We start from the raw sequence: 13,002 nt of genomic DNA on the forward strand, positions 1-13,002 counted from the left end.
AGAAAGAAAGAGAGAGGGGGTGGGGTGGGGGAAGGACCCATACCAGGACACAGAAACACAGACAAGCATGATTGACTTCTCTTACCTCACACACATAGCCCCCCATGTAACCACGGCAAGTGCCCCCGTGCTGGCAAGGCTGGGCTGTGCAGGGATCCACCTCGTGTTCACAGTGACTACCCGTACGGCCCTCTGGACACACACAGTAGTGGGAGCGGCCCTTGTCTATGCACTGTCCACCTTCCTGACACAGCTGCTCCAACCTCACCCCTGAAAAGCAGAGGGTGACATCAGACTCAGAGGTGGCCATGCCACCTTTCCTATTCAGGCCACATCACACATTCATCCAACATCCCTGCTGGCATCAATCCCAAGTGTCTCACCCACATCCAAAGGCTGTCAGGCCACTTGTCAGCTAACCTGGTCTCTTTCCACAGCACCACTTTGATGACTCTATCAGCTCAGTCACACACACACACCCAGCTGTCTCACTGTGACAGATACAGTCACATTCTGGCCAGTTATTCCAGTCACACACATACTGAGCCACACACCTCATTAGTCCCATATGTTATATGGCTCTCTCATCTGGCTCATGCCAGCAAGAGGGATGCACCACCACCCTTCAGCCCCACACACACCACATGCTTCCCTCACCCATCTGGGCTGCGGCCTCCGTGCAGGGCAGGCTTTGTATGTCGCACAGGCGGCCACTCCATCCAGGTGGACAAATGCAGTAAGCCCCAGTCTGGACACAGCGACCCCCATTCTGACAGGGTGCCTGGCTGCACCAGTCCACTGGGTTCTGCAAAAGAAATCTTCAAGGTCAGTGCTGGGAGAGACCCTAGAAACTAGATGGCCTTATCCCTTCAGGATGCCCCCCCACAGGTCCCCCTTGTCTTAGGACTCTTCCTCCAAGGACCTCAGACACCACCCACCTGACACTGACTCCCAGTGAAGCCCTCCCGGCAGGTGCATTCAAATCCTGGGTGGGTGGGGTTGCAAATGCCCCCGTGCAGACAGGGCCGGGAAAAGCAGGGGTCAGCCTCGTATTGGCAGTGTGTGCCTGTGTAGCCGGGGCGACACAGACAGCTGAAGGAGTTCACGCCATCCACACAGGTCCCTCCATTGAAGCAGGAACTGGAGAACAGGACAAGAAGGTCAAGATCTTAAAGACACCCCAATCCTTCTATAACTAAGTGCTTCCCAATTTCAGACCCTTGCTATCCTCAACAAGCCGTAGCAGTATGAAGATCTAACCCAGCTCCTTCGCCTATGGACCCTGCCTCAGTCTCGGCCTCAAAAGAACTGGAGTCTGTGACTTCCAAGCAGCCTTGCCCATTCCTCAGCCATGTGCCAGCATCATCCCAAACCTCCAACAGATGCCGAGTCCAGGACGCCCTCTCTGGCCCCTGAGTCTCCAGCCCATGCTCCACCCACCTGGGGCTGCAGTCTGGCAAGTCAATCTCACAGTGGAAGCCTCCATAACCAGGTGGACAGGCACAGGTGAAGGAGGCCACGTGATCAGTACAGGTGCCAGGGCCACAGGGGCTGCTCAGACATTCGTCCACATCTCGGGCACAGCGAGGACCAGCAAAGCCGTCGGGGCAAGAACAGGAAAAGGAGCCCACACCATCCTGGCAGGAGCCACCATGGAGGCACGGGTCTGCAGTGAGCAGGAAAGAAATCTGGTCACTGCCTATGCCCACATCAGCCTGGCCTGACCCAGCTATGCTTTACTCACAGGGAGACTCAGGAAGAAGCCAGAGGGGACAGTCCTTTTTGTTTGCTTGCTTGTTTTTGAAATAGTCTTACTACGTAGCCATGACTAGCCTGGAGTTCAATATGCTGATGAGGCTGGCCTTGAATAGTCCAGAGATGAGCCTGCACTCTGTCTTCTGAGTGCAGAAATTAAAGGTATGTGTGTGTCCCAGACTACAAGAGACACTCTTGGTCAGAGATCAAAGTTAGTCCCCTTTTGTGGTCAACCTCCCTCTACAAGATGTCCTCTGACCACCACGGGAATGTCATGGCTCACTTGGTGTGCAACACATAGACAAATAAATACATTTTTAAAATATCCTTTTAAAAAAGCCCTTTTGAGTGCCGGGCGTGGTAGCGCACGCCTTTAATCCCAGCACTCGGGAGGCAGAGGCAGGCGGATTTCTGAGTTCGAGGCCAGCCTGGTCTACAGAGTGAGTTCCAGGACAGCCAGAGCTATACAGAGAAACCCTGTCTCAAAAAAAAAACAAAAACAAAAACAAACAAAAAAAAAACCTTTGAGCTATAGAACTGGCCCTACCTATTCTGAAATTCAGAATCTGTGGGTTCAACCAGTAGATGGACAATAGGGAAAATCAGAGATTACCCAAGGGCAGAACATGCACACTATTTTCTTGTTATTTTCTAAACAATAGAGTATAGCAAACATATACATGCTATGAACATCGTACTTGGTGTGTCAAGCCATCTAGAGGGACTGGCAAGATGACTTTAGTAGGTAAAGGTGCTTGCCCACCCAGGACTGCCTGCCTGAGCTCAATCCCTGCAACATGCATGGTGGAAGAAGAAAATCAACTCCCACAATCTAATGTAGCAGGTTTGCATTCCACCCGCCCCCCCTTCTCTCTCACCTTCCCTCCCTCCCTGCCCCTCCCTCCTTCCAGTTCAATTAAAAATGAAGTCTGGGTTGATGATAGGACTCAGCATGGGTAAAGCCACCAAGGCCAACATCCTGAGTTGGAACACCAGATCCTACAAGGTAGAAGGACTATACTGTCCTATGACCTCCACACGTGGTCCATACACGCTCACACACATGCACACAATAACAAGGAAATGTACACATTTTAAAATAAAAAAGTTATTTGGAGATGATTTAAATAATCTGGGAGGAGATGTAGAGGTTATTTGCAAACATTAAGCCACTCGACAATAAGGGACTTAAACACCCATAGAGTCTGTAACCCATGGAGGCTGTGGGACCAACCTCAAAGAACCAAGGAATACTTGTAGTGCCACTGCCTGCTCTGATTCATAAGCTCAGCACAGCCTGCGGTGACCAGTGTAGCTACTACTAGCCACATGAGGTTAATAGGCCCGTGAAATCATGAGTCCAGGCCAAATGAGACAAACTGCAAATGTAAAATACATTTAGCAAAATTTAAATTTTTGAAGGCTTATATGTGAAAATGAAAATATTTTCTATTTTGGCTTAAATAAAACATATTTTTAACTTTTTATTCCATTTTGGGTTATTATTGTTATTTATTTATTTATTTTCTCTCTCTCCCCCCTCTTTCTCTCTCTCTCTCTCTGTGTGTGTGTGTGTGTGTGTGTGTGTGTGTGTGTGTGTGTGCATAGCAGGCATGTAGAGATCAGAAGACAACTTGTAGGACTGACCTAGGTTCATCAGGTTTAGAGGCAGTGGCTTTCCCTGCAGAGTCATCCCAGCAGCCCATTGCCCATTTCTACAGTGGTGCTGGGATGGAAGTAAGACCCTCATGAACGAGGGGAGTAATAGTTGTCAGGAAACAGCAACACAGTGCCAGGACGAGGTATGACTTGATGGGTGGGTTCCCTGGGGAAGGAAGCATCCCAAAGATCCCTGCACTTACTGGGGTCACAGTCGTCAATGTCTTGATCACAGAAGGGGCCAGTGTATCCCCTGTGGCAGATGCACCTGAAATTCCCTGGCAGGTTGGTGCAGGTACCATGGGGGCCGCAGGGTGAGGCGCTGGCACACTCATCCACATCCTGCTGGCATCGTGGGCCTGGAGGTGAGAGGGGAAGCAATTAAGGTCACAGGGGTAAAGAGGGGTCTGAGGATGCCTGCAGCTCAAGAACCCACTGGTGGAGGCAAGGAAAGCAAAGACCAGCCGCTATCCCTGGGCGTTTGGCACATGCCACTCCTGAAATATATTCTGCCTGTCTCTTTAGATGTTGAATACACACTCTGAAGTCACCCGATCAAAAATGTCATCAAATCTCAGGTATCCCAGTATCCTCAGTCCCATATGGCTTCCCTCTTCTCCTGAGCTGGCTCAGATGGGCTGTGAATGTCTGGATCCAGCTGTCTTTTCCCTCCAAAGGCAGGCCAGGATTGAGTCCTCTTTGGGCTCCCTGGCATTGTCCAACATGGAGCAAAGTGCAGAAGAGGAGAAAGAGGGGAAGAGGAAGAGGAGGAGAAAGAAGAGAGAAGGGAGAAGAGAAGAAGAGGAGGATATTGGTGTACCTTGCCAGCCTGGGGGACAGGAACAGACAGTCAGCCGGTCAGGGTCAGACTCACAGTGGCCTCCGTGCTCACAGAGGCTTGGAGTGCAGGGGGACAGCACCTCACACTGATGGCCTGTTAGAAGCAGATAGTTTAGATAGTCTTGAAACTCACTGCTCCCAACTCCCCTCATCCCTGGAGTCCCCACCCTGATATTTAGAAAAGACAAAAAAGGAGAGAAATTAAAGGAATGAAGAAGGAAGGAAGGAAATGCAGATGGGGCTGGAAGGATGGTTCAGCAGTTAAGAGCACCTCAGGCCAGAACTCAGACCCTCCCACCTCTATAACAAGTAGCCCCAGCTGCAAGGTGAAAGAAAAACAGGAGCATCCCAGGGACTCAGTGGCTTCCAGCCTATCTGAGAAAGCACAAACCCCAGGGTCAGGGAGAGACCCTGCACACCTCAGAGGAATGGGTAGAGAGTGGTAAAAGACGACACATATGCCTTCTTCTGCTTCTGGCCTCCACACACAGACATATGTAACAGAGACACACAGAACAAAAGGTACTAAGCAAAGCTTTAAAAACAAAAAAAGCAGGAAAGAAACATAAGAAACAAGGGTGTTGGGTGCCCTGGGGGAGGAATATGGGGTCACACACCCTGGAATCCAGGGGCACAGGTGCAGCGAAAGCCTATTCCATCACTGGTGCAGGTGCCACCAGCCTGGCAGGGCTGGGACTCACAGGCATCTGGAGCCAGGCTCTGGCTACAGCGAGGGCCACTCCACCCGGGCTCACAAACACAGCGGAACCTGGTGGGGGAGGCAGTGAGGTGTGACAGGTGGCTGGAGACAGCAGAAGAGGGGTCGGGAGTTGGGAAAGGGCCTCACCCGCCTGGTGCATCATGGCAGACTCCATGACTACAGGGCTTGTGGGCACAGGGATGGTTCGCAGGTAGGCAAAGTGGAGGCAGGGAGCCAGGTGGACAGAGGCAGTGGAAGCCATTTTCCCCATCCACACAGGAGCCACCCTCTCCACATGGGCTGGATGCACACTCATTGATCTCCACGTTGCAGAGGGGCCCTGGGAAGCATACAGGCAACTTCATTCCAGAACGAAGACAGTGGTGCCAACTGAAGGAAAGGGACGTCCTGTTCTCTATCACACAGCTGATCCTGACCTCACTCTGCTGACAGAACGACAGCTCCATTCCAGTGAGGAAACAAGCTCAGGATAGTATAAGGTGGGTTTCCCACCCCACTTTGTGTGTGTGTGTGTGTGTGTGTGTGTGTGTGTGTGTGTGCGTGCACACATGCGCACCTGTCTCCCTTCCTCCCTCCCTCTCTCCATCTCTCTCTGCTTTTTAAAAAGATTATTTATTTATTTATTTATTTTATATGAGTGCTTGCATGTATAATAGTGCATCATGGTGCATTCCTGGTGCCCATGAAAGCCAGCAGAGAATGTCAGATTCCTGGAACTGGAGTTATAAGCAGTTGTGAGACTCGCCGAACATGGAGAAGTCAAACTTGCGCCTACATAGAGCCTTCTATATTCTAGGGTCTTTGGTGCAGAAAGCTTTTCTGCATGCTACCCAAAGAGAAACATAAACACCAACCCAACCACAAACCCTTTGATCTACAGTGGTGTCCTGCCTCTGGATCTGCTAGGGCTGTGGTGGCACAGAGCTTGCAGGAGTAACCAACCTATATCCGATGTGACTTAGGGCCCACTCCACAAGACAGAGCCCATACCCAATATTGCTTCAGTGACCAAGAACCTGTGGCTAGATAGCCCAGAGGCCAAGGGTAGAACCAGCCTTAAGGGGAAAAAGGTGACGATAAAATGACGCCTAATACCTCACAGACCAGCGCCTTGCTCAGCCATCACTGCAGAAGCTTCCTCCTGCAGCTGATGGGAACAAAGACAAAGACCCGCTCCTAGACTGTACACAGAGAGGGAGAGACTAAGAAACCTAAGGGGTGTCTCCTTCAAACCCCTTCCCCGATGAAGAAGACTGGGAGCCAGAGGGGATGGAGGAAATCAAGAAAATAAGGCCCTCTAAATCAACATTATCAAAGCTCAGACAATCTCACCAAGACTGGGGCAGTATGCATGGAGCCTGCACAGGCCCTCCCCGGGCCCTCTGCCTATACATTATAGTTTCCAGTTTGGTGTTTTTGTGGGACTCCTGAGTGTGTGAATGAATGAGTTTCCGATTCTTGTGTCTTCTCCCGGGCTCTTTTCCCTCCTGCTTTTGTTTTGTCTTGTCCATTTCTGATGTGGTTTTTTGTTTGTTTGTTTGTTTTGTTTTTTTGCTTTGTTTTATCTTATTTTACTTTATTATTTTAAAAAACAAAAACAAAACTATGCACGTGTGAGTCAGCGTGTTGATGCTGGGAACTAAACCCGAGTCCTCTGCAAGAGCAAGTGCTTGGAACTGCTGAGGCGTCTCTCCAGCCCTCTCTATATGTTGTTTTTATTTTGAAACATGATTTTGCTATGCAGCCCTGGCTGGCCTAGTGCTCACTATGATGCTCAGACTAGCTTCAAACATGCACTAATCCTCCAACCTTGGCCTTCTGAGTATTGGAGATAATCTTGATAAAGGGAAGAAAGGAACTTAACTGGGGGAAAAAGCACACGTGCCCCCAAGCCTGACGCCCCTGAGTGGGATCCCCGAGACCTTTAAGGAGAGAAATGACTCCACCCAGATGTCCTCTGACCTCCAGACATACACAAAATAAATGAAATGTAATATTTTATTTTTTTAAAAAATAAAGTGGGGACACCCAAGAGACTTGTGTCTTAATCCCTACCTTACAAAGCCCCCCCCCACTACATGGCAGCCACCTACCCACCTGTGAATCCAGGCTGACAGACACAGTCATAACGGTTGATGCCATCGCGGCAAACTCCAAAGGTACAGGGGTTACTGGCACAGTCATCAATGTTGACTTCACAGTTCACACCTACAGGGAGGGAAGAACTATGGCAGGAGTACCTACTATTGTCAAGCACCACTTATAAACTCATCACAGACATCCACACACGCCCACGTACTGTTATAGCCCAGCCCCAGACCCCACCTGTGGTTCCGGGAGGACAGCGGCAGAGGTACTTGTCCACCAAGTCTAGACATTTGCCCCCATATCGGCAGGGCTGGCTGCGGCACTCATCCACCTGGCTCTCACAGCGTATGCCCGTATAGCCTGGGGCACAAGCACACGAGAAGCTAGCAATGCCATCGACACAGCGCCCGTGGTGGCAGGGATCCGGAGAGCAGTCATCCACGTTTCTCTCACACAAAGTGCCCTCAAAGCCTGCAAGAACGGGAGGTCAGGGTCTGCCCACTTCGCCATGGCTGTAATCTCAGCCCAATTCCAGCTCAGCTCTCAGACCTCACCCCTACTCCCTTCCATTCTGCCCAGCTCCAAGCTCTGTTCCTGACCCAGAACCTCCCACTTTAAATCTCACTGCTAGTTGCACCCTGAATCTTGCCAAAACCTCTGCCTACCTCCATCATCAGCGTCACTGGCCCTGACCTGGCCTAGCTGAGGGCATCCCCAAGTCTGTTATTGGTCCTTGACACCCATTGGCCCACCAGTCCACCACCTTCTGACTCTTGCCACAGTCTCACGGTCCGCCCTCACCCTCTGCACAGCGACACTCATAGCCGTCAGGCTGGTCCACACACTTGGCACCATTCCGGCAGGGAGTGCTTGCACACTCATCTACATCCAGCTGACACATGGACCCACTGAATCCTGGAAGTGAGTAGTGGATGAAAGGTGACACAAACAGTTAAAGCAGGCAGCCTGCCTTATTTGAGTGGGAAACCCCCTTGGCTTTGTTTTAAATTAATTTCAATACAGAATAGCCCAGAGAGATGGCTCAGAAGATAAACATGCTTGCCAGTCAAGCTTGACCACCTGAGTTCGAGTCCCAAAATGTACATAACATAGTAGAAGGAGAGACCCCACACACACAAAAGAATTAAGTAACTAATTACCACATTGTCATAACCTGACATACCAGGCTCCTTGTCCCAGGGTCCTCACCTGATGGGCAGGTGCAGCTGAAGCCATTGACTCTGTCCTTGCAGACACCACCATTGACACATGGACTGCTCTGGCATTCGTCGATGTCCACCTCACAGTAGGTCCCTGTGAAGCCTGAAGGGAATGGTATGAGGGCCCAGAAAGTTCCCTTAGAAGGCCTCTTCACTTGGTTTGGGGGCTTTGATTTGGTTGTGGGTTTGTTGAGATAAATTCTTACTATGGCCTTGAGGCTGGCCTCAAACTACTGATGCTCCTGCCTCAGCTGCTCAAGCGCTGGGATAACGGGTGTGCACCAACACCTTCAGGCTTAGATTTAGTTTCAAACAAGCTGGATCCTCATCCAGCTGTGGCCCCTCATGGACTAAGGTTTATGAAGCTCCCCTTTGATATTATCTGGTAAAATTCCGCTCTGGCCCTGCACCTACCTTATCGAGGGTTACAAGGTTTCATCCTAAACACACATAACTCTCTCTCTCTTTCTCCAGCCAGGAAGTCTCACTTTAAACCCAGTCATGGGCAAGCAAGATGGCGCAAATAAGGATGCTTGCTGCCAAGCCTGACAATTTGGAACCCTCATGGTTAAAGTGCACTAGGCCCAGGGCACATGCCATTCGATCCAGTATTTGGGAAGCAGAGGCAGGTGGATCTCTGTGAGCTCAAGGCCAGCCTGGTCTACACAGTGAGTTCCAGACAGTCTTACTGTGCCACTTCAGCTCTTTTGAAATGTATTTTGTTTATTAGTTTGTTTAGTTTTGTTTATTTGCATGCATGTGTGTGTGTGTGTGTGTGTGTCCCAAACACATGGGTATCTTCAGAGGCCAAAAGAGCATTGTAGATCTCCTGGAGCTAGATAGTTGTGCACTGCCCCATATGGTACTAAGAACCAAACTCAGCCCTCTAGAAAGCAGGGAGGACTCTTAACCACTAAGCTATCTCTCTATCCCCTTTTTATTTTATTCTGTTTTATTTTATTTTATTTATTTTGAAACAGGGTCTCACTTTATAATCCTAGCCATCCTAGAACTCACCATGTAGACCAAACTGGCCTCGAACTCACAGAGATGAGCCTATCTCTGCCTCACAAGTGCTGGGACTTCAGTCATGTGTCTCTATGCCCAGCATTTTTTTTTTCAAGTAAATAACAATAAACCAAGTTTTACCCCAGGCCCCAGCTTTCATGACCCATCCAAGCCATACCCACCACCCACCTGCCATGCAGATGCAAGTAAACTGGCCAATTCGATCAAGACATGTAGCCTGGTTGCGGCAAGGCCCAGAGAGACACTCATTGACATCAGTCTCACAGCGAGGTCCAGTATAGCCACGGCCACATTGGCACAAGAATGAGCCCTGTGTATTCACACACCGACCCAAATGTTCACAGGGGTTGGCACCTGCAAGAAGGGCGGATATGGGGGAGAAGACACAGCCAGTGTGGGCGTGGCCAGCCAGGGCCCCACCCCTCCCAGTTTTCAGGCTCCTTTCCGGAAGGTACTCTTCTCACCAATGGAGCACTCATTCACATCCTGGTCACATGCTCCTCCAGTGAAGCCAGGTGGGCAGGTGCAGATGGCCCGGCCACTCACAGGGTTTGTGTCACAGATAGCATCCTCATGGCAGGGGTTGCTGACACATGCATCATCCAGATGACACAAGAGGCCTGAGAAAAGGTAAGCAGAAATGAAGCGCTGATCCTCGGGGTGGCCCAAAGTTCCCCGAGACCTAGCGTTTGAGGAAGGACTGATACTGGCAATGGATCCCCAGGACCATGAGCATACAAAGAATGAATACCATCACTCAGCTACCCTTCCAGCTCCTTGCATTATCATCACCATCATCATCATCATTCCTAATGTACTTATCTGGGGAGTGTGTGCAAATCATAGCGCATGTGTAGAAGCCAGAGGAAACTTGGTTGGTTTTCTCCTTCTACCAGTGGGTTCCCTTGATAGAAATAGGTTTGCCAGGCCAACTCAGCGAGCGCCTTTACGCCCTGAGCACCCCGTTGGGATGGCCCTTGCTTCCTGTTTCTTATGTATATTAACCAGCACTGTATTAGTATCTGTTCTTATTTTTAAGCCATCTATTAATATTATTTTATTTATTTATTTATTTATTTATTGGTTTTTTGAGACAGGGTTTCTCTGTATAGCCCTGGCTGTCCTGGAAAAGCCATTTATTATGAAACAATGAAACATTCAGGACGTTTCACATTGGAATATTGGTTCAGTATTATCTGTTCATCTGCTTCTTCCATACCATTTGAAAATAACTTAGAAACGTTTTACAAACAAGGCACTAGGGCCCGAAGAGGTGCTCATCGGCTAAGAATACTGGCTGCTCTTCCAGAAGACCTAAGTTTGATTCCCAGCACCTACACGGCAGCTCACCACCATCAGTAACTCCAGTCTCAGGAGATCTGATGAATTTTTCCGGCCTCTCAGCGTACCAGTCATGTGTGTAGCATGACATAATATAACATACATAAATGCAGCCAACACACACACACACACATTTTTTTAATATTTTAAAAGATGATAAATCAAGACTCTAGTCAGGCATAGTAACAAAATTCCTTCATCCCACCGCTCAGAACACAGAAGCCCAAGGATCCTTTCTTGTGAGTTTGAGGCTAGCCTGATGTACAAATAGTGACACCATGCCTCAACACATCAACAACAACAATAAACTTAAGGTACTTGCCACCTAGCCTGACAACCAGAGTCTGACCACCCCCACCAAAATATGATGTAAGGAACAAACAGACCTTTGTGGCTTCCATAGTTCCTGCCTTTTTCCCAGTTAGACCTCTCAATAGTTCCCCAATTCCAACAGTCTCTGCCTTGGACTATGCACCAGCCTCCTCATAGGACAGAGGCTCAGGCTTCTTTCCAAACCCAGGACCCAGCATACCCTTCCTCCCTCTTTCCTTTCTTTCTTCCATCTTCTTCCTTCACGCTTAGGATTAAACTCAGAGCCTGTGCACACTAAGCTCACACTCTGCCAAGAAGAAACATCCCCAGCCCCCAGTCGTTCTAACACTCAAATCAGAGTCTGTTCTTGCCTTTCATTCTGAAACCATTCTGTTGCCAACAAAGAAAATGGCCACTCACCTGTCTTCCCCATAGGGCAGGCACAGTAGAAAGAGGCCACACGGTCATGGCAGGTGGCCCCATGGAAACACACAGCTGTAGCACAGTCATCGATATTCTGACTGCAGCTCTCACCCGTCCAGCCATTGACACATACACAGCTGTGGCCACCCAGTAGGTTGAAGCAGGTACCCCCGTTGTGGCAGGCATTGGGCTGCAGCTGACACTCATCCACATCTTCTGTACAGAACTGGCCTAGGGCACAAAGATGTGTTAGTCTAAGTTGCCCGTGTGCCCACCTGAGGTCAGCCACCCCGGTTCTCTGCAGCCCTGATGCCCACCTGTCCACTCCGGAGGGCACTGGCAGTTGTAAGTATTGACACCATCTACACATGTTCCCCCATTGAGACACCGATGTCCAGGACAGTCATCCACGTTGACTTCACAGTTCTGGCCCTCGAAGCCTCGTAGGGGAGGACAAGGTGACAATGGTCACTAGGAGGCTAGCCTATTGTCCCCAGCTGCCTTCCCTGGGCACGACTTACTTACCAGGAAGGCAAGCACAGTCATATGTGACATCACTGCTCTGCCTACAGGTGCCACCATTACGACACGGGGAAGGGGCACAGGGCACTACAGGGTTCTCACACAGCAGCCCTGTATAACCAAGAGGACACTGGCAGCGGAAGGATCCAGGTGTATTGAGGCAGGTACCACCATGGCGGCAAGTCGTACCAGATCGGCACTCATCTATGTCACTTTGGCAGCTTTGACCCTGGTAGCCAGGTGGGCAGGCACAGGCAAATCGGCCATCCGGCCCCACTGAGCAGGGGGCACCATGAGCACAGGGCCTGCTGATGCAGGGGTCTGGCTGGGAGCAGTCTGGGCCTGGAAGAACCAGGAGAGGGTGAGCTTGGGTCTGACCACATTCTCGCCTACCACGGGTTCCCGTCCACACACACCCCTTCACCTTGGAAGCCACGGAGACAACGACAGGAGAACCGGGCGGTGCCCGCCACCACTGAACTCTGGCAAACGCCTCGGCCAGCACAGGGGCCTGAGTGGCAAGGGTCTTCCAGCTGGCACCGCTCACCCACCCAGCCTGGCAGGCACCTGTGGGAAGATGTGTGGTCAGGACAGTATAAAGCATGGCAATGCCAGACAGATAACACAAGATGCGTTCATCAAACAACACCGGTGCCAGACGGACTATCAGACAAATCCATTTACTCTTACTTCCTTTCTTTTTTTTTTTTATTTTTTATTTTTATTATATGTAAGTACACTGTAGCTGCCTTCAGACACCCCAGAAGAGGGAGTCAGATCTCATTACAGATGGTTGTGAGCCACTATGTGGTTGCTGGGATTTGAACTTCGGAACTTCAAAGAGCAGTCTGGTGCTCTTACCCACTGAGCCATCTCACCAGCCCTCCTTTCTTGTTTTTTAAGGCAGGGCCTCACTACATATCGCTGGCTAGACTGGAATTCACAGTAATTTACCTGCCTCTGCCTCTCTGCCTCTGCCTCTGCTTTGCCTCTCTGCCTCTGCGCCTCTGCCTCTGCCTCTGCACCTCTGCCTCTGCCTCTGCCTCTGCCTCTGCCTCTGCCTCTGCCTCTGCCTCTGCCTCTGCCTCTGCC

General features: G+C 50.2%; 1 protein-coding gene across 1 annotated transcript in view; it reads right to left on the bottom strand.

The window, feature by feature from the left end:
- Notch3 (notch receptor 3) overlaps positions 1-13,002 on the bottom strand; it is a 47,772-nt gene that overhangs the window by 27,122 nt on the left and 7,648 nt on the right. The window contains exons 3-20 of the mRNA XM_021186339.2: positions 12,335-12,477; positions 11,914-12,252; positions 11,706-11,828; positions 11,386-11,619; positions 9,777-9,932; positions 9,481-9,666; positions 8,273-8,386; positions 7,865-7,978; positions 7,301-7,534; positions 7,073-7,183; positions 5,102-5,294; positions 4,872-5,023; positions 4,235-4,348; positions 3,618-3,773; positions 1,441-1,666; positions 939-1,140; positions 658-805; positions 86-270 (exon numbers count right to left, since the gene is read on the bottom strand). Of these exons, the coding sequence (XP_021041998.1) occupies positions 86-270; positions 658-805; positions 939-1,140; positions 1,441-1,666; positions 3,618-3,773; positions 4,235-4,348; positions 4,872-5,023; positions 5,102-5,294; positions 7,073-7,183; positions 7,301-7,534; positions 7,865-7,978; positions 8,273-8,386; positions 9,481-9,666; positions 9,777-9,932; positions 11,386-11,619; positions 11,706-11,828; positions 11,914-12,252; positions 12,335-12,477 (3,130 nt within the window). The remainder of the gene's footprint in view (positions 1-85; positions 271-657; positions 806-938; positions 1,141-1,440; positions 1,667-3,617; positions 3,774-4,234; positions 4,349-4,871; positions 5,024-5,101; positions 5,295-7,072; positions 7,184-7,300; positions 7,535-7,864; positions 7,979-8,272; positions 8,387-9,480; positions 9,667-9,776; positions 9,933-11,385; positions 11,620-11,705; positions 11,829-11,913; positions 12,253-12,334; positions 12,478-13,002) is intronic.

This window comes from Mus caroli, chromosome 17 (assembly GCF_900094665.2).
Source record: "Mus caroli chromosome 17, CAROLI_EIJ_v1.1, whole genome shotgun sequence".
Classification (NCBI taxonomy): Eukaryota; Metazoa; Chordata; class Mammalia; order Rodentia; family Muridae; genus Mus; species Mus caroli.